The 22371-nt window shown below is 45.4% G+C and overlaps 1 protein-coding gene across 4 annotated transcripts in view; it reads left to right on the top strand.

Moving 5' to 3' along the window:
- Positions 1 to 16353, top strand: part of CHERP (calcium homeostasis endoplasmic reticulum protein) — a 77748-nt gene extending 61395 nt beyond the window's left edge. For 3 of the 4 annotated variants that reach the window (XM_073655366.1, XM_073655313.1, XM_073655212.1), the window contains exons 16-18: positions 6402 to 6496; positions 13176 to 13361; positions 13675 to 16353. In XM_073655366.1, coding sequence (XP_073511467.1) covers positions 6402 to 6496; positions 13176 to 13361; positions 13675 to 13712 — 319 coding nt within the window. In that variant the 3' untranslated portion in view covers positions 13713 to 16353. Of the gene's footprint in view, positions 1 to 6401; positions 6497 to 13175; positions 13370 to 13674 lie in introns of those variants that run through there. The other variant, XM_073655261.1, reaches the window with a different exon arrangement.
- The last annotated feature ends 6018 nt before the right edge of the window (positions 16354 to 22371 follow it).

Here is a 22371-nt window from a genome sequence, read left to right as displayed (position 1 = left end):
GGAGAAGTAAAATGATGCTGTTCAGGAGAAGAGGGAAGTAGGTGGATCCGGGAAAGCCCGTGAGAATGTGATTGGCTGGATGGTGGTGGGCATATCCTTCCAGGAGCTGGCTAGACCTCAATAGAAATAGGGGACTAAATTTTGTCTTGACCCCTGTGGAGGGCTGGAAGCACCACGTCAACTAGGGCTGTAGATAAAAATTGTCTACTAAAGTAAGGGGGCCAGTGCAGGACAGGAGCTGCAGGAAAGCTGGAGAGCATGGGGACATGCTCATCTATCCTGACAAGGCAACTTCCTGGGCTCCCTGGATCCATCTTTGCTGGGACCCTTAGATCCGTCTTAGCTCCATGCAACGCTGCAGTGGTTGTGCCGGAGACTATGGCAAGGACAGTCCGCCGGGATACCTGATTGTGGACTGTGACCATTATATGGTCCTGCCATCCATATCAGAAAGACTAGTGTGACCCTTTCAGCACTGTGCTCTCCCTCTATAGTGGGGTAGCAAGAGGCCATTCTGCTCTGTTTGCCAACTTAACCCCTTCAGGACCCAGCCTATTTTGACCCTAAAGACCTTGGCATTTTTGTCAATTCTGACCAGTGTCCCTTTACGAAGTTAAAACTCTGGAACACTTCAACGGATCCTAGCGATTCTGAGATTGTTTTTTCGTGACATATTGGGCTTCATGTTAGTATTAAATTTAGGTTGATAATATTTGCGTTTATTTGTGAAAAAATCAAAAATATGGGAAAAAATTTGAAAATTTAGCTATTTTCAAATTTTGAATTTTTATTCTACTAAACCAGAGAGTGATGTGACACAAAATAGTTAATAAATAACATTTCCCACATGTCTACTTTACATCAGCACAATTTTGGAAAAAAAAAAAAATTTTGGTAGGAAGTTTGAAGGGTTCAAAGTTCATCAGCAATTTATCTTTTTTCCAGCAAAATTTACAAAACCATTTTTTTAGTGACCACATCACATTTGAAGTCCCTTTGAGGGGTCTTTATGACAGAAAACACCCAAAAGTGACACCATTCCAAAAACTGCACCCCTCAAGCTACTCAAAACTACATTCAAGAAGATTATTAACCCTTCAGGTGCATCACAGGAACTAAAGCCACATGGAAGAAAAAAATGAACATTTTTATTTTTCTAACAAAAATTTTCTTTTAGCCTAAATTTTTTAATTTTCACATGGGTAATAGGATAAAATGCATCCTAAAATTTGTTGGTCAATTTCTCCTTAGTACACTGATACCTCATATGTGGTCATAAACCACTGTTTGGGCACACGGCAGGGCTCAGAAGGGAAGGAGCGCCATTTTACTTTTTGAATGGAAAATTAGCTCCAAAAGTCAAATTGCGCTCCTTCTCTTCTGAGCCCTGCCATGCGCCCAAACAGTGGTTTATGACCACATATGAGGTATCAGTGTACTCAGGAGAAATTGACCAATACATTTTAGGATGCATTTTATCCTGTTACCCATGTGAAAATTAAAAAATTTAGGCTAAAAGAAAATTTTTGTGAAAAAAAAAGTACTTTTTTGTTTTCACAGATCATTTTGTGAAGCACCTGGGGGTTCCAAGTGCTCACTATGCATCTAGATAGGTGCCTTGGGGGGTCTAGTTTCCAAAATGGGGTCACTTGTGGGGGAGCTCCACTGTTTAGGCACATTAGGGGCTCTCCAAACGCAACATGGTGTCCGCTAACAATTTGAGCCGATTTTCCATTCAATTTGTTAGCGGACACCATGTCGCATTTGGAGAGCCGCTGTGTGGCCAAACATTGGAGCTCCCCCACAAGTGACCCCATTTTGGAAACTAGACTCCCCAAGGCACCTATCTAGATGCATAGTGAGCACTTGGAACCCCCAGGTCCTTCACAAATTAATCCGTAAAAATAAAAGTGGTTTTTTTTTCCACTTTTTCATTTTTATGAATCAATTTGTGAAGCACCTGGGGGTTCCAAGTGCTCACTGTGCATCTAGATAGGTGCCTTGGGGGGTCTAGTTTCCAAAATGGGGTCACTTGTGGGGGAGCTCCAATGTTTGGCCACACAGCGGCTCTCCAAACGCAACATGGTGTCCGCTAACAAATTGAATGGAAAATCGGCTCAAATTGTTAGCGGACACCATGTTGCGTTTGGAGAGCCCCTAATGTGCCTAAACAGTGGAGCTCCCCCACAAGTGACCCCATTTTGGAAACTAGACCCCCCAAGGCACCTATCTAGATGCATAGTGAGCACTTGGAACCCCCAGGTCCTTCACAAATTAATCCGTAAAAATAAGTGTTTTTTTTTCCACTTTTTCATTTTTATGAATCAATTTGTGAAGCACCTGGGGATTTCAAGTGCTCACTATGCATCTACATAGGTGCCTTGGGGGGTCTAGTTTCCAAAATGGGGTCACTTGTTGGGGAGCTCCAATGTTTGGGCACACAGGGACTCTCCAAACGCAACATGGTTCCAATTTGTTAGTGGACACCATTGTGTAGTGTATGTCAGGTTGGTGTGCGGTGTGGTATATTGTAGTGTATACACCACACACACACTACAACACACACACCAACCTGACATAGCCTCCTAAGCTGAGTACGCCCTAGACTGGGATGAGTGGGACGGGCGGGACATTTTGTGTGCTGTGTGCGTGTGTGAAAAAAAAAAAAAAAATCGAAACTTTATTATAGTGTGAGTGTACGTGTGTGTGCTTGGTGTAACCTTCTGCAGTCACGTGTGGGGGCTGTCAGGCGTAGGGGGGGGGGGCTGAAGAGATGGAGGAGCCAGCAGCTGCAGCAAGGGGGGTGATCACTGGGGCAGGAGCCGGCAGCAGCAAGGGGGGTGATCACTGGGGCAGGAGCCGGCAGCAGCAAGGGGGGTGATCACTGGGGCAGGAGCCGGCAGCAGCAAGGGGGGTAGGAGGCCGGCAGCATCAGGGGGGTGATTACTGGGGCAGAAAGCGGAGCAGGAGCCAGCAGCAGGTGGGTGATCACTGGGATGGGGGGGTGCACACTGGAGACAGGTGGGGGTGAACACTGGAGACAGGTGGGGGTGAACACTGGAGACAGGTGGGGGTGAACACTGGGGACAGGTGGGGGTGAACACTGGGGACAGGGGGGGGTGAACACTGGGGACAGGGGGGGGTGAACACTGGGGACAGGGGGGGGTGAACACTGGGGACAGGGGGGGGTGAACACTGGGGACAGGGGGGGGTGAACACTGGGGACAGGGGGGGGGGTGAACACTGGGGACAGGGGGGGGGGTGAACACTGGGGACAGGGGGGGGGTGAACACTGGGGACGGGGGGGGTGAACACTGGGGACGGGGGGGGGGTGAACACTGGGGACGGGGGGGGTGAACACTGGGGACAGGGGGGGTGAACACTGGGGACAGGGGGGGGGTGAACACTGGGGACAGGGGGGGGGTGAACACTGGGGACAGGGGGGGGGGTGAACACTGGGGACAGGGGGGGGGTGAACACTGGGGACGGGGGGGGTGAACACTGGGGACGGGGGGGGGGTGAACACTGGGGACAGGGGGGGGTGAACACTGGGGACAGGGGGGGGTGAACACTGGGGACAGGGGGGGTGAACACTGGGGACAGGGGGGGTGAACACTGGGGACGGGGGGGGTGAACACTGGGGACGGGGGGGGTGAACACTGGGGACAGGGGGGGGTGAACACTGGGGACAGGGGGGGGTGAACACTGGGGACAGGGGGGGGTGAACACTGGGGACAGGGGGGGTGAACACTGGGGGGGTGAACACTGGGGACAGGGGGGGGTGAACACTGGGGACGGGGGGGGTGAACACTGGGGACAGGGGGGGGGGTGAACACTGGGGACAGGGGGGGGGTGAACACTGGGGACGGGGGGGGTGAACACTGGGGACGGGGGGGGGGTGAACACTGGGGACAGGGGGGGGTGAACACTGGGGACGGGGGGGGTGAACACTGGGGACAGGGGGGGTGAACACTGGGGACAGGGGGGGGGGTGAACACTGGGGACAGGGGGGGGGGTGAACACTGGGGACAGGGGGGGGGGTGAACACTGGGGACAGGGGGGGGGTGAACACTGGGGACAGGGGGGGGGTGAACACTGGGGACGGGGGGGGGGTGAACACTGGGGACAGGGGGGGGTGAACACTGGGGACAGGGGGGGGTGAACACTGGGGACAGGGGGGGTGAACACTGGGGACAGGGGGGGTGAACACTGGGGACGGGGGGGGTGAACACTGGGGACGGGGGGGGTGAACACTGGGGACAGGGGGGGGTGAACACTGGGGACAGGGGGGGGTGAACACTGGGGACAGGGGGGGGTGAACACTGGGGACAGGGGGGGTGAACACTGGGGGGGTGAACACTGGGGACAGGGGGGGGTGAACACTGGGGACGGGGGGGGTGAACACTGGGGACAGGGGGGGTGAACACTGGGGACGGGGGGGGTGAACACTGGGGACAGGGGGGGGTGAACACTGGGGACAGGGGGGGGTGAACACTGGGGACAGGGGGGGGTGAACACTGGGGACAGGGGGGGTGAACACTGGGGGGGTGAACACTGGGGACAGGGGGGGGTGAACACTGGGGACGGGGGGGGTGAACACTGGGGACGGGGGGGGGTGAACACTGGGGACGGGGGGGGGTGAACACTGGGGACGGGGGGGGGGTGAACACTGGGGACAGGGGGGGTGGTGAACACTGGGGACAGGGGGGGTGGTGAACACTGGGGACAGGGGGGGTGGTGAACACTGGGGACAGGGGGGGTGGTGAACACTGGGGACGGGGGGGGTGGTGAACACTGGGGACGGGGGGGGTGGTGAACACTGGGGACGGGGGGGGTGGTGAACACTGGGGACGGGGGGGGTGGGGAACACTGGGGACAGGGGGGGGTGAACACTGGGGGGAGGGGTGATTATTGGGAGATGGGGGGTGATATCACTGGGACTGGGGGATGGTGGGCTTGATCACAGGAGCAGGGCATTTACACTGAGCCTGCTGCTGCTGTGATCACAGTCCACCGGCTGTCAGAAGGAGAGCAGCAGCCGGTGGATGAAGACGTGGGAGAGGGAGCAGAGGCGGAGGTCGGGGTGCAGGTATGAAAGTGGAGGGGGGGTCGGGGGTGGAGGGGGGGCAGGGTGGAGTGGAGGGGGGGTCGGGGGGGAGCGGGGGCAATACTACCTGATGTAGATCAGCGGCGGCAGAAGAGATCCACGAGCTCAGCTGCAGAGGGTCCACGGGGGGGCAGCTGCAGAGGGTCCACGGGGGGGCAGCTGCAGAGGGTCCACGGGGGGGGCAGCAGCAGAGGGTCCACAACGGCCGGCATCATTAAAACTCCCTCCACATCTGATTGGGGCTAGTATCCATGTGACGCTAGCCCCCCAATCAGATCTGGGGGGAGGGGGGGGGCAGAGGTGACACTCCCCCCAGCCAATGGCTGATGCTGTAAGCATCAGGCCATGCCCAGATTTAAATATTACACCAATTTTCATTGGTGAAATATTTAATTCATACCGATTGGCAGTTTCATTAAAAGTGAAAATGAAACAGCCAATCGGAGGGGTCCCAGGCACGGGGGGGTTAATCCATCCCCCGGGGGGTCGACTTCAGGATGTCCAGTTGCAGTAGCAACTGTGAAACCTGAGCGACCCCGCTCGCAGGCGCTGCAGGGGCTCTTTCCCTCCATGTCACAGACGCTGTGACATGGGTCGGGAAGGAACTGTTTTCCATGTCACAAACGGTGTGACACGGGTCGGGAAGGGGTTAAAGGCGAAAAAACAACAAAGTGAGAAAACAGTCTGGGCCTCACACTTGTGTCTGTCTATTATGTGACACTAAGCGAAACTTGTTTAGGTGTAGTCTGCAGGGGAGGAGCGGACTCTTGTAATTCTTAGTGTCAGGCTCCTGGTGGCAGCAGCATCCAACCATGGCTCCTGTGTCCCCAATTAAGGGACCGAGAAATTGTGGTTTAGGTTAACTGTACCATATGAAACCTTTTTTCCCAATAATGTAAATACACAGGGTTTGTTAGATAAAATGTAAGTGTTCTTACTGTATTTATTTCATGTGTGATTGTGTTGTGTGGTTTGAAAGTAAAAACCCAACAGTTACTCGCCTTACCCTGATCCAGCAACGCCTCTCTGCCATTTCTTCAGTCTTTGTGGACAGGCTGCAGTGGTTTTGTGGACTGTAATCAACATGTCATCAGCTTGTGCATCTACATATGTGTGTCACCATTGAGACCAGTGATTGACTGCAGCAGCTATATATGCACTGGAGTTTTGAAGGCTCCTCGTCAGACAGGCAGCGCTAGAACAGGGACAAAGATGTCATGGCAAGCGTATTATTGTTAGGATTATATAGATGACTGCCTACCAAAACTGAGAGATAATGTTCATGTTTTTGTAGTTCTTCTTCCGGCTTGGGTTCAGGGCCTGGAGGAAGTGTGCCCAATGTGCGCCTAGGGGAAGAAAATAAGGGACATCAGATGCTGGTGAAAATGGGTGAGACATTTACTACTTTTATTTTGGAATATTTTCATGGGTAGAAGTTATGTACAATGCTGTAACCAATTGTATTGTTCACTTTGTTGCTCGTATGCATCTTAAACCATTATTTCTTACAGATTTGCCCACAGATCCTACTAAATACGTTTGTAAACTTGCTGACCCCCCCCATCGGGAAGATCTAGTATGTCCTCTTAAACTTTGCCCAATATTGTAGCAAACATAGCACACAGACAGCACAAAAATTAAATGGAATCTGTCACTAGGTATTTGCTACACTACAATTAATATAAATATATATAAATATATAATTGTTTTTTTCTTAAATCAGTTTTATCTTCTGCAGACCTAGCAGCTGTCTGAATGTTGAGCTGTGTATCACCCCGCCCACACCACTGATTTAGTATCTTTCTGCCCAATATACACAGAAAGCTGCCAGTCAGTGGATTTATGGGGTCATTCCATGTCACGTAAACCAATGAATTTTTCCTCTTATATTTTTAATTCTTTTGAGATTTTGTTTTCTGGTGGTAATGTGTTGGAGAATGAAAAATGTGAAGAAAAAAAATTATATATATATATTTATTATTATTATTTTTCAAAGTTTGGAAAAAATGTGAATTTCTGTGTTGCAACACCATTCCACTCAGAACTGTACAGGCTTTCACCTGATATGTCATAAGAATATCTTTGTTAATATTTTACCCATGCAGACTCAAATGCAAAATTTTGAAAAGCATTTCTAAAAAAAAAAAAATGATATAAAATTTTAAAAAAATTCTCATGTGCCTCCTATGCTCCTTGCCACATCTGTACCAAAATTCAACTTAAGATCTCAAAGGAATCATACTGCAAAAAATAACTATATGAAGTGTGTCATTTTGAAAATCTCGATTTCAGAGCTGTTCAGCTTGTGGTCTAAAAGTGCAGGCTCTGTTTTCCAAATTAAAAAAAAAAAAGTTTCATGACTTGTCCTGATCTTCAACCAGGCAAAATCATTAGATAAATCTATAGTGAATACAGTGAAAGGTTTTTACAATAGTGATGAAGTGAGCTGAATTATACCTAGCAAGATAGATTGTATATCTATGAAAGTGAACGGCAAGAAAACTCCTATCCATAAGAGGCTGGTTCTTGTCAATTTGAAAGAGACCTATGAAATTATTTTTTTTTAATTCAACTTCTGCCCAATGGGATCTTCAAAATTTGCTGACCTGCGAATTGTGTCCTGGCTGATGGTAGCGGTACACAGTCAGTATGCGTATGTACAGCCCACCAGAACACTAAGCTATGATTGAAGGAGGTAAGCTGAAAGATGTTCAGATTGGTGAGTCCAACCTTGTTAACTACAAAGTGTGTCTCAAATAATGTGTCCAGAAAAGAGTTCAAACTGTTACCTAAATATCTGCAAAAAATGTCCTCCAGTAATGGCTCTCCAAGAAAAAATATGACATAATTTGTAAAGTCTATGTAGATAGTATAACTTTATAAATAGTGTATATCTGGTGACAAATGGACTTTTGACACTTTCTAAAGTGCCGAACACATTGTAGAACGTTTTTGGGACCAACTGATAGTCCTTAAAGGGTTAGTCCGAAACCCAAAACTAAATTTCAATTGATAAATCTTTAAAACCTAATAACTTTTGTAATTCAAGACATGGTAAAATTCTCTACCATTCACTCTGTCCTGCAACTTGGGGTTCTGTTTGTATTACTTACTTCCTATGACGATTTGTTTGGGTATCCCATCATGCTCTGGGGATTCTCCTACAAATAGTCATCTGCTGGCTGAAACTGCTGTCATTCCTTTCTCCACCCTCACACGAAGCGCCATCGAAGGGGAGGGGGCTGGGACATCCCCGACACTCCCGTTGCTTTTTTTTTGCCGCCCTGAAACGAAGTGTCATCAGTGATACTCGTTTAAGGGACTGGGTCCTGCGGTGTCTCTTGTGCAGCGTCTCCCTTTTGCAATGTCTCCCCCAGCGCCCTGTACGCTGATCGCAGCGCCCTGTACGCTGTCTACTTTGCTCAATAGTAATAAGCTGACTCTGCTTACAGTCAAAAATAAAATACAGAAGTGTACATATGATATGAGTACTTCATGATTCAATAGCTGTTCACTTGTCCCAAAAAAAATTTATTTCAGTGATAAAAACTGACATTCTACCAAGTTTGAGCAAGGTCCACTACTCCTCGGATGGTTTTTCAGCACAGTATAAAAATAGGAAAACCTTTATATATGTCTGCCATCACAAGAAAGAGTGAAAGGTGAATGGCACTTTTTCTTGCCACAGCTCATGGCAAAGGTGTATGTGATAGTTTTAGGAGGCACCGTGAAACGCCTTGCAGCTCGGGCTAGCCTCCAGAGGCCATATTCACACCAAATCATGCAACTTTTCAACTGGAGTGCAAAAAATATTCCTAACATTCAGTTCATGTACCAGGACTACGAAGAAGAGGAGAGTTTGTTTAAAACATTGGTTAAAAGAAGCAGAACCCATTAAAGGGACTCTGCATTACCACACTTTCATTCCGTGTAGTGAAAAAGAAATAACAAGGATTTTTTCATTCAGTAATAACAGTGAAGTCCATGAAGTGATTGAAGATTGCACAAGATTGGCAATGGATGACATAACTTATGTGATCTGTGAATATCAGCACTGGTGGCTAATGGGCTCTCCAAAGATTGTGATAATGAAGAAGTGGTGACTTTTCTGCACCTTCTGGTCCATCCCCATCCTTTGTGTATTCAAGAAAACCAGACATTATAAAAGTAAACAATAATCAGATATAACTCCGGTGGACCCAAATCCCATAACAGCCATACGTACTGACACAAAATGAAATGGCCATTAGTAAGAGATTGTGGACAAGATTAGATCTCGCCCACTAGAAGGGACAAATTGATGAAAAAAGGTCAGTCAGTGTAAAGACTTACTGTTAATTAAGACTACCGTAGTTCATATTGTTTTATTTTATAGCTTGATGATTTAATTACTGTATTCTTTTTTAAAACTTGAAAAAGGACATGTCTAGTGACATAAAGTTACATGTATAGTTAAAAAGGTGTTAAAAATATTAATTCTTTTAATTTGGCATTAAACATGTATGATTGGGATAATACTACATTTATAAAATCACGCTTTGAAATATGATCCTACAGAGATCCCAACTTGAATCCTTGAACAAATGTAACCAAGAACACAAGTAACACATGCATGTTTTGAAAAATTTCTAATCTATAGTTTTTCCGAAATTGCCCATTTAAAATTTGACTCCTCAAAAACAAAACAACAAACATATTGTTGTGACATATCAATTTAAAGCATGTACAATACTAAACAAAATGGTGCCTCTCCCATCTCTTTACATTTGTTATCATATCTCGGGCTAGAATTAAGATAGTCATACAACCCCAAAATTCAGTTTTTTTGAAAACTTTAGAAATCTATAAAAAATTAACTAACGAAGATAAAAATTCAAAACATATTATTTTTAATTCACTAAAGTAGCACTTCATGAAAATAAATATCCAAAGATATCAGGTAAAAAAAAATATTCAGATTTGGATCACTTGAAATGCAATGACCCTATACAGAGCTCATGAATATGCTTGACTTTTTGGCATCAGATTTACTAGTCCGCTACTAATGATGATCTGCTGATGAAACAGTGATTATATAAAAGCTACACTAAAGAGCCCAGTGAGTGATACATCACTAGAATCAGGGTCACTGGCTGCTCTCAAGTTGGATTCCCTTTAAGTTGTGAAACTGGTTACAGTAGGCCATATTAAATAACTAAAGAACTTTTTTTTTATGTAGTGCTCTACTTTAGAGCAGGGGTCAGCAACCTTCAGCACTCCACTTTTGTGAAACTACTACTGGGCATGTTGGGACTTTCTGGGAAGACTTTCATATTGGGAAGTTTCTGATCCATTCTCAAGACCAAGGGTTCACAACCTATGGATAGGGGGATCGTGCAGATCCCATCTTAAATCTGCTACTAGGAATTGGTAGCACTGAGGTTTTTATTTTCTATTTAATGCAATTTGTGCCAAAATAAATACTGCTTTATTCCGAACACAGGTCATCACTGAAATTCTCTATTTCAATCCTACTGTCATGTGCTGACCCCTCATGCTGTGCTCTATTTATTACAGATTTTTTTTATTTTATTCACTTTTATATAGCGCCATTAATTCCACAGGGCTTTACAGACATCTTCACTGTCCCCATTGGGGCGCTCAATCTAGATTCCTTATCAGTATGGAGTGTGGGAAGAAACTGAAGTACCCAGAGAAAACCTCCACAAACACTGGGTGACCATACAAACTCTTTGCAGATGTTGTCTTTGGCTGACTTAATACCCAGTATCCCAGTGCTACAAAGCAACAGTGTTGACCGCTGAGCTGTCCATCAGTTTTATCCATTTATTAATAGTTTCTTTAATTGATGAGATATTCCCATTTAAGACCATTATTGTAAATCCACATCTTCAATAAGTTGAGGGTAGCCCCATGCATGTCACTCTTGAATGTAGTATACTGAAAGAGCTGAGCATTTCACAACTCAACACAATGGCCATAGTCATGTACATGTGCGGCCACCTCATCTTAAGAACTGATCCATGGAGGTTCCACTCATGCGAGACTCGCCTTTTTTTAATACATTTCTGCCATTTATTTTCCAGATGGGGATACTCTTCTAAGCTTTATTGTGGCCCTTGGGAGTGGCATCATATGACAGTATGGCATTCAGACCAGAATTTGCTGTGCATCCATGCTCTGGAGGTCCACTATGCAGATATCACCACCTACCCCAGTTCATACTTACCGTATTTTTTGGACTATAAGACATACCTAGGTTTTAGAGGAGGAAAATAGAAAAAAATAATTAAGCAAAAAAATGTAGTCATGATGCCCTGTTAAGGGGGAGGGGGTCTGCTGCTGACACTGTTATAGGGGTAATGTCCCCCAATTCTGTTAATATCCCCATCCTGGTATGCATGGCCTCCCTCATCCCTCTTCCTGATATGTATGGCATCCCTCTTCCTGATATGTATGGCATCCTTCATCCTGGTATGTATGGCCCCCCATCACACCCATCCTGGTATGTATGGCACCTTCATCCCTCTTCCTGGTATGTATGGCACTCTTCATCCCTGTAAGTATGGCCCCCCGATCCCGATATGTATGGCCCCTCACATCCCTCTTCCTGGTATGTATGGCACCCTTCATCCCTGTATGTATGGGCCCCCTCATCCTGGTATGCTTGGCACCCCCTCTTCCCCGTCACGCTGCACAGAAACAAAATAAACAAATATACTCACCTCCTCTCTCCTCCATCGCTGTGTCCCGCTCTGCCTCTGGGCTCTCACTGTGTGAGCCGCGCATGGTGTAACTGCCATGCGCCCTCACACAGCAAGATGCTGTGCCGGAATAGTCACTGCTCCCCACGCCGGGACTGCGTGCGTGAAGAGCAGTGACCATTCATTCTTCCTAATAGGGCACCCTGTAGCCGCAGCGCGGCTCCTGCTGCACTTGGCTGTCAGTGTGCCCACTATTAAAGTCCATGAATATTCACCACACCCATGGGAGTGGTGAATATTCATGGGCTTTAATAGCGGGCACACTGACAGCTGAGCTCAGCAGGAGCCGCGCTGTGGCTACAGCGTGCGCGCTATTGGGGGAGATTTAATGGTCACTGCTCCCCATGCACGCAGTCCCGGCATGGGGAGCAGTGACTATTCCGGCACAAAGCTGGTCACAGCGCTGGAGGAGAGAGGAGGTGAGTATAATTGTGTTTTTTTGTTTTTTTCTTCTGTGCAGCGCGACGGGGATCAGGGGGTGCCAAGCATACTAGGATGAAGGGTGCCATACATACCAGGAAGAGGGATGAGGGGGCCATACATACCGGGATGAGGGATAAGGGGGGCCATACATACAGACGTGAAGGGTGCCATACTTGCAGTGTGCAGGCTATTAAGAAAAATGAATATTCACTGCTGCCCATGGGCGTGGGGAGCAGTGAATATTAATTTTCTTTAGTAGCGGACACAGTGTAGGCTGCTGCCTCCTGTGACCCGCTCATCTGCCGCTGCCGCTCCCCCACCAGCCACAGCCGAACATATGTTTGGACTATAAGACGCACCCCCCACTTTCCTCCAAAATTTTGAAGGAAAAAAAGTGCATCTTATAGTTAGAAAAATACGGTAACTTGTTTTCACTGGATAACCAACTTATCGCCTATCTATGGAATGGATGATAACCTATTGATCAGTGGGTATCTTATTGCTGGGACCTGCACAACCGCACACTCTTATTCATGTTCTAATAAAGGGGCAGTGCGTATGCTCGATCACCGCTCCATCCCTTGGGGGGCTGCCAACCTTCGTGCTTGATTATTTATTTATTTATTTTTTAAAGCAACTCCATAGAGAATGAATGGAGTGGTGGTCCGGCATCTGCTTCAGACAAATGTGGATAAAAGTTCCCCAATTTGGTGGTCGTTGGTGTCCCGGCCATTGGACCCTCACTGAGTTATTGCCTATCCTTTGGATGGCTGATGACTTGTTTTTGCCAGACAGCCCATTCAAGGGTTTGTTGTTGGTAGTTGGTATGTGAGAGCCACAAAACACACATGGTTTCATTTTTTTGTCTGTTCTGCATCCAGGATGGAGTGGAGCGGGAGGATTAGGTGCCAATGAGCAGGGAATTCAAGACCCAATTAAAGGAGGGGATGTACGAGACAAATGGGACCAGTATAAAGGTGTTGGAGTTTCTCTTGATGACCCTTATGAAAATTATCGTAGGAACAAAAGCTATTCCTTCATTGCTCGCATGAAAGCCAGAGATGAAAGTAAGTAATGGAAAGCTGAAGTATTTTTTACTGCCATGCCCTATTAAAAATATGTATTTGAAACTTGCTGAAAGCAGTTAGTGAATACACAACAAAAACATTACATTTCTGGGGAAAAGCTTTTTACAATTGAATATCGTTTGCAATCATTCCTTCTTGTTGAACTATAGATGTTTTACTTTTCTTATTGCCTTAATTTGCATAAGAACAGTAATTTCAAATTATTTGTATGTGCGGTGTATGTTTTATGTGCGACGATTTATACTATGCTAATTATCTTTTTCTTTTTTTTTTTCCTCTCCCTGTATTACAGTAAAGCGTGAAGGCCAAGATCCTCCAGCACAGGAGTAATGTAGCCAACACTAAAACACATCTTTGATTCGGCGGGAACAGTTGTAGTAACCTGGACACTTAATAGTTTTGCTCCCAGTCTAAATTTTTATTTCCATCTGAAATAAAATCCATGATGGTATTTGTGCAGCTCAGAGCTCAAATTCTAGTTGCCATTCCCTTTGCTTGGATACTTTATTCTACTATTTAAATCAACGTTTCACACTAGTAATGATCAAAAAAATGCAAAAGTGGATTGGTGGCTAATAGCTGTGTTTCCAACATACAAATCCTGGTTTCATATAGGAAATAATAGGTTGAGCAAAGAGATTCACAGGACCTTGTTCCCGTGGCCACGGCAGTAGTTTGTTGCTGTCGGACCAGAGCCCTTCCTACAAACCGCTTCCTACTTGCTGGCATCCCCAGCACCTCTTGTGACGGATAGACCCAGCGCGACAAGAGGCAGCCATGGTAGCTGGCAGATAGGAGGGTCACAGGTTTCTTCTCTTTCCATAGCAACTGGACTAGGCTCCTGCAAATTGTTTTGCCCATCTCCAATAGGTTTGCATCATACAAGGTCTGTGGCTAGTTTCACAGAATTCTCACCAGCAGCATCTTCATTTTGTGTAACTTCATAAATTAATTTCTCACTCCAACTCAAATGTAAGCAGCACAATCCAAGACACTTACCTCTGGGGCTTTTCCAGACAAAGTATTACTTACATTCTACTGCTGTGTCTTGCAGGATGTTAACAGAGGGTCTTAAGTCCTCCATGCGCATTAGACTCTCGGACAAACCTAATTGAGATAGATTTGACCGACAGGCTACTGTGTATGAGGGCCCCAAACAATTGATTGTCATGCAAGCTGAGAATCTAGCTTGTCTGTTTTTGGACTGCTGGTCCTTTTGTTTTTCCCTGACATAAACCACATGAAAGCTCGGCTGAACGAACACTCCTGTGTATGGGAGCGATGGCTGCCGAACGAATCGTTTGATCGACAGTAATCTGTTTGGGGGGGGGGGCTTTACTGTGTTTCTTATATTTTGACTTGGCTTTGCAGTGTTTTATTTGTATGTGAACATCTCTTCTTTTCCAATTTATTTTTTAAATAAACTAGCGAGGTGGAGACTATTTGTGTTGGAAAAATTTTTCAAATGTGATGGTGGCCCATACTGAAAGTTTGCAACAAATTATAGGACAATACTTATCAGTAGGTTTAAGTACCCCAATAATGGAGAGCACAAACTGGGAGTGCAAAATGTCGAAGACCATATGTCAATAATCCAGTAGAGGACAAATCCATACATACCGTATTTTTCGGACTATAAGACGCACCTAGGTCTTAGAGGAGGAAAATAGGGGAAAAAAATTAAGCAAAAAATGTGGCCATGATGCCCTGTTATGGGGGAGGGGGTCTGCTGCTGACACTGGTATTGGGGTAATGTTCCACAATTCTGTTAATATCCTCCATCCTGGTATGTATGGCCCCTCCTTCCTGGTATACGTGGCCCCCATCCCATCCTGGTATACCTATCCCTCATCCCCATCCTGGTATGCATGGTACCCCTTGATCCACCATCCTGGTATGCATGGCACCCCTTGGTCCCCCATTCTGGTATGCATGGCACTCATTGATCCCCCTTCCTGGTATGCATGGCACCCCTTGGTCCCCCATCCTGGTATTTATGGCACCCCTTGATCTCCACCATCCTGGTATGCATGGCACCCCTTGATTCCCCCATCCTGGTATGCATGGCACCCCTTGAGCCCCCATCCTGGTATGCATGGCACCCCTTGAGCCCCCATCCTGGTATGCATGGCATGCTCTGAACCTCCATTACGCTGCCCACAAAAAAAAAAAAAAAAAAACCATACCTCCTTTCTCCTCCAGCGCTGTCCTGCTCTGCTGCTGACACTCACTGTGTGAGCCACGCATGGCAGGGCGCGCAAGGTGTCCCTGCCATGCGCCCTCACACAGTGTGAGATGCTGTGCTGGAATAGTCACTGCTCCCCACGCCGGGACTGTGTGCATGGGGAGCAGTGACCATTCAGTCTGTTCAATAGCCGGCACACTGTACCGCAGCGCGGCTCCTGCTGCCGCTCTGCGGTCAGTGTGCCCGCTATTAAAGACCATGGATATTCACTACAACCCATGGGAGTGGGTTGTAGCGAATATTCATGAGCTTTAATAGCGGGCACACAGACCGTAGAGCGCAGCAGGAGCCGTGCTGCGGTACAGTGTGCCGCTATTACGAAAAATGAATATTCATTGCTCTCCACGCCCATGGGCGTTGGGAGCAGGGAATATTCATTTTCTTTAGTAGCGGGCACAGCGCAGGCTGCAGCAGGCGGCTGCTGCCTCCTGTGCCACGCTGATCCCCCGCTGCCACTCCCCCACACCCACCACCACGCACAGCCATGTATATAGTATTCGGACTATAAGACACCCCCCTCACTTTCCTCCAAAATTTTGGACGAAAAAAGTGTGTATTATAGTCCGAAAAATACGGTATATACTGGACCAACGAAGCAAATGCATATGTAGGGAACCAGAGAAAAAAAGATGTAAACTGAATGAAAAATTTTAAACTTTTATTAATTGTTAATAATAACCAGGGAAAAAAGGAATCACAGATGTAGGAAAAAAATAATTTTAAAAACAAGCAAAGGGGCACAAGTAAGGAACATTTAATGTAAAACCCCATAGGGTAATAACCCCCCAAGTAATCAGGCTGCCAAAAGAAATAACCCTAGATTGATCAAAAGGTGTAAGTGCTTAATAAGTAAAAAGGGTATCTGCATTAGGAAATACAAATCATAACGCCATATGTATGTATAAGTGCTATTCAGTAAAGCTGGTATGGCAAATTGCACACCCCATAAAGAATAGTATCCATATCACATTAACACCCAATTAAAGGAGTAAATGGATACGAGCACTGGTGCACACAAAAATAATTGGTCCATAGTAACAGGGAAGAAGCAGCCTGTAAAATCACAAAGTATACCGCATGTCTACTTAAACCAGGAGGGGATGCAGTTCCTTTCTAGTGCTCACCCAGACGCGCGTTTCGGCACAGCTGCTTTCGTCAGTGAGAAATTAGAGAGGTAGGTAGGGTTTATAAAGATCCGTATGGCCAATAACAATAGGGGGTAAGTAGAAGCTCAACCATGGTCGGTGATGGTCTCTGAAAGTCTCTCAGTGGGTGGTGTTGTGGCGATGGGAAAATCCCAGATTACTTACCGGTAATTGTATTTTACGGAGACCACGACAGCACCCACTCACTTTCCCTCCCGTTATTTACTCACTGGTTTCTGCACTTAGAAAAGGTGTTTGTTTGCTTTTTCACACTTATGGTGATAGTGTTCTGATATACTGGTTAGGATGTTCATGTATTCATCCTGTTATGGCGGTTCCTCCTAATTTTCTATAACCAACTGAGGAGGCGAGGGGGACTGCCCCTTTTTATCTGTAGGGTTCCTGTCCCTATGGACGGATCCTCTCAGTGGGTGCTGTCGTGGTCTCCTTAAAATACGATTACCGGTAAGTAATCTCAGATTTCCCTTGTTATTAACAATTAATAAAAGTTTAAATTTTTTTATTCATTTGGACCTTTATTCAAAGTCTTATCAGTAGGTTTGTGTAAAGCCCCCGTCTCACATAATGAGATCGCTAGCGAGATCGCTGCTGTGTCACGGTTTTGGTGACGCAACAGCGACCTCACCAGCGATGTCGCTATGTGTGACACTTTGCAGCGATCAGGCCCCTGCTGTGAGGTCGCTGATCGCTGCAAAGTGTCCTGGACCATTTTTTGGTCGTTGCTCTCCCGCTGGTCAGCACACATCGCTGTGTGAGACCAGCGGGAGCAGCGATCAGGCTGGTAACTATGGTAAACATCGGGTTACTAGGGGCACACGCCCACCTAGTAACCCGTTGTTTATCATGATTACGAGCCTGCTAAAGTGAGCGGTAACCTCCCGCTCACTGTAGCAGAGTGGTAACCATGATAAACAACGGGTTACTAGGAGCGCGTGTGCCCAGGACCCGATTCATTCCCAGGTGGGAGCACATAACCACAATTCCTAACACTGCAGGTAGGGGTTCACTGGTGTGTCTAATGGCCTCCCAGAATTGTACTATCCCACAAACAACCATGAAGCCGACAGAAACGGAACATGAGCAGTGATCATCAAATACTTAAATTGAACAGTTAAGGGAAAAAACTAAAGACATATACAGTACAGACCAAAAGTTTGGACACCCCTCATTTAAAGATTTTTCTGTATTTTCATTACTATGAAAATTGTACATTCACACTGAAGGCATCAAAACTATGAATTAACACATGTGGAATTATATACTTAACAAAAAAGTGTGAAACAACTGAAAATATGTCTTATATTCTAGGTTCTTCAAAGTAGCCACCTTTTGCTTTGATGACTGCTTTGCACACTCTTGGCATTCTCTTGATGAGCTTCAAGAGGTAGTCACCGGAAATGGTCTTCCAACAATCTTGAAGGAGTTGCCAGAGATGCTTAGCACTTGTTGGCCCTTTTGCCTTCACTCTGCGATCCAGCTCACCCCAAACCATCTCGATTGGGTTCAGGTCTGGTGACTGTGGAGGCTAGGTCATCTGGCGTAGCACCCCATCACTCTCCTGCTTGGTCAAATAGCCCTTACACAGCCTGGAGGTGTGTTTGGGGTCATTGTCCTGTTGAAAAATAAATGATGGTCCAACTAAACGCAAACCAGATGGAATAGCATGCCGCTGCGAGATGCTGTGGTAGCCATGCTTGTTCAGTATTCCTTCAATTTTGAATAAATCCCCAACAGTGTCACCAGCAAAGCACCCCCACACTATCACACCTCCTCCTCCTCCATGCTTCACAGTGGGAACCAGGCATGTAGAGTCCATCCGTTCACCTTTTCTGCGTCGCACAAAGACACGGTGGTTGGAACCAAAGATCTCAAATTTGGACTCATTAGACCAAAGCACAGATTTCCACTGGTCTAATGTCCATTCCTTGTGTTCTTTAGCCCAAACAAGTCTCTTCTGCTTGTTGCCTGTCCTTAGCAGTGGTTTCCTAGCAGCTATTTTACCATGAAGGCCTGCTGCACAAAGTCTCCTCTTAACAGTTGTTGAAGAGATGTGTCTGCTGCTAGCACTCTGTGTGGCATTGACCTGGTCTCTAATCTGAGCTGCTGTTAACCTGCGATTTCTGAGGCTGGTGTCTCGGATAAACTTATCCTCAGAAGCAGAGGTGACTCTTGGTCTTCCTTTCCTGGGGAGGTCCTCATGTGAGCCAGTTTCTTTGTAGCACTTGATGGTTTTTGCAACTGCACTTGGGGACACTTTCAAAGTTTTCCCAATTTTTCGGACTGACTGACCTTCATTTCTTAAAGTAATGATGGCCACTCATTTTTCTTTACTTAACTGCTTTTTTCTTGCCATAATACAAATTCTAACAGTCTATTCAGTAGGGCTATCAGCTGTGTATCCACCAGAGTTCTGCACAACACCACTGATGGTCCCAACCCCATTTATAAGGCAAGAAATCCCACTTATTAAACCTGACAGGGCACACCTGTGAAGTGAAAACCATTTCCGGTGACTACCTCTTGAAGCTCATCAAGAGAATGCCAAGAGTGTACATAGCAGTCATCAAAGCAAAAGGTGGCTACTTTGAAGAACCTAGAATATAAGACATATTTTCAGTTGTTTCACACTTTTTTGTTAAGTATATAATTCCACATGTGTTAATTCATAGTTTTGATGCCTTCAGTGTGAATGTACAATTTTCATAGTCATGAAAATACAGAAAAATCTTTAAATGAGAAGGTGTGTCCAAACTTTTGCTCTGTACTGTATACAAGGTGGGGAACTGGTGGTGAATGGAGCCAAGATATTAATCTTCCAAGATTTTTCAGCCATAATTACACAAAAGCACAAGACATTTGCACCAATATGCCAAAAAATTGCTAGATTCCAGCGGCTGTACCCAGCTAATTTCAGAGTCCAAGAGGGTAATAGAATACTACTGTTTGAGGATCCACTAGAGGCTCCTCCTTGGCCTTTCCAGCTTCAGCACTGGATCAAGGTCCAAAGGTTTCCCAGACAGCACAGGTGTAATCAGTTTATCCTATTGGCCCACTGGGATCAGTAGGATTGGCAACCAATGCAAATATTTGGCAGACATATACACCACACCGTTAACATGAGTACCCTAGAAAACATGAACCACAACAACTACAATATTCCTACATCCTTACACTTTTTTTGTTTGACTGTAGCAGGGCTGAACATCAACTTTATAATTAGGAACATTTTAGCTTTTTTTTTGTTTAAGTTTATTGATTTCTAAAAGAAAAAGCTTATTTATTTGTGCAGCATCTGAAACAACGGATACTGGAAGCCTGTGATAGCATTTCTTCTGCGGTGTTGCTATCAGTGTGTCAAGAGTGGGAGAAGAGGGTTGCATTGACGATCCAACACAATGGGCAGCACTTTGAACACATTTTATAAGTGGTCATAAACTTGTAAAAAACTCATGAAAGAATAAAGTTACGTTAAAACCAAGCACACCATTGTTTTTCTTATGAAATTCTCAATAAGTTTGACGTGTCACATGACCCTCTTCCCATTGAAAAAAATAAAGTTGGATCCAAAATGGCCAACTTCAAAATGGCCGCCATGGTCACCACCCATCTGGAAAAGTTTTCCCCCTCCCACAAACTAATGTGCCACAAACAGGAAGTTGATATCACCAACCATTCCCATTTAATTTAAGTGTATCCATATAAATGGCCCACCCTGTAGTACGAGGTCTAAACTTAGGCAAAATGGGAAGCAGTCCCCGAGTGATATCCATCATGAATGCCATATTAAGTTTGAAAGAACGATTAAATTTATGTGACCCATGGAAGATAACTAATGGAGATGCAAGAGAATTTACATGCCACTCATACACACAAATAATTACTTTTTGTTATTGATATAGAAGGGTTAATGTTTTTCCACTCTGCTCTATATTTCCCTACATTCTCTAGATGTCTGTCCTTTCTCTATCTCATACTTTGTTTAGAATTATCCAGTCTGCAGTTTCAGCTCAAGGATCTTATGCTTCTTATCTCATATGCAACATTCTGCTAATTCCTGCTAAAATCATGTTATGGGGACAGGATGAATAAAGTCATCGTGACCTGGACAAAGGGGTGGGCTGCATTGAGTTACATTGCTTGTAAATGGTATAAGAGATACTATTCTTTGTGTGAATAAACAGAAACTGATGTGCTCACAATCCGTATGGTCTTTTCTCCGGGCGCTCGTAATATTGGAGGGCCTAATATCTTAATTCAGCCTCACTGGTGATCCGGCATATCTGACTATTGGGTCAGAATCAAAACAGCTACAATAGTTTTTGGCTTCCTAACTTGAGGCTGTGGTAACCAGCCTATTCGGAAGCCATATGTGGGAGTCTCCAGAGAGATTAAAACTTCAAATTCCAGCTGCAGCATGGTAAGACTCCTTTATTCTTACACTTTTTCTTTGTGCTTTCAATGTCTTGGAACTCTTGCAATATCTCTGGATGAAGGCTGCAAAAACCACAGTCCAAGAACCGACATCACCAGTGATTTTCATGTATGAGAGTTGAATAACAAAGTAATAAGTACTATAAGATGTTTGAGAGTTGAATAATAGTGATAACATTATAAATATCACCTGTACTATTATTTATCTGTCTGCTAGCTGGTTGCGTAGTGCAGAGAGCTGCAGAGTTGGGGCAGTCTGTGTGATTCTATTGCTGTGGTGATCCCGGATTGGTAGTACATTGTTTAAGGCTGTATAGGCTGTTTGTATGTGAGCATCAGTGAGCACTACAATCCTCATAAGTGTGTACTTATTGCTAGGTTCAATAGGCAGGCTGTGAGATTCTAAGTTTGTGTGAATTTTTGTATACATGTTATGAGAACCTCTGAATGACATGTGATGAGTAACGGAAAGGACAGTAAAGTAAGGGACAAACAAATAAGTCGCTGATTGAGAGGTTCTGTTAGGCGTGGTCCACTGTATGTGACGGGGTATTCAACTTAGTTTGAGTTGGAACAGGCGGAGTGATTAAGATAAGGGACTCTATGTGAAAGAAAAAAAAAAAATCGCCATGAAGTAGATCCCTGAATGAGCATGCATGAAAGAATCGTTATTTGTCCTTTTTGTGATTCTGTTATTCTGTGATTCTGGGTATATGTCAGGCTAAGTCCTACAGGAGTTTCATGTGGAATTCTTGGAGTTTCTGTGTTATGCTGAACAAATAAGCCTATCTCATAAATGGTATGACATTTGGAATGGTTCCTGTATATTATGTATGATCAATCTTTTCAATTTATCCTAAGGAGTCATTGATCTGTCCCTATAGTAAACAACCTTGGTATTATTACTAGTGATGGGCGAGCACTAAAATGCTTGGGTACTCGTTGTTCGGGTCGAGCAAATTGGAATGCTCAGGTGCTCGACCCGAGCAACAAGCCCAATGTAAGTCTATGGGAAAATCGAGCATTTTTCAGGCGGCTCCCCTGGTGGTCTGCTGGGGGCCTAAAAATTGCCCAAATTGATGGGAACAGTGCTCAAATGACATGGGAACAGCATGGGGAAGACCCCTGGAAGCATTTCTGATTCCCA

Source organism: Phyllobates terribilis, unplaced genomic scaffold (assembly GCF_046119375.1).
Source record: "Phyllobates terribilis strain yellow unplaced genomic scaffold, ASM4611937v1 Scaffold_1__5_contigs__length_1240528914, whole genome shotgun sequence".
NCBI lineage: Eukaryota > Metazoa > Chordata > Amphibia > Anura > Dendrobatidae > Phyllobates > Phyllobates terribilis.
This window is presented reverse-complemented; position numbering and strand designations above follow the sequence as displayed.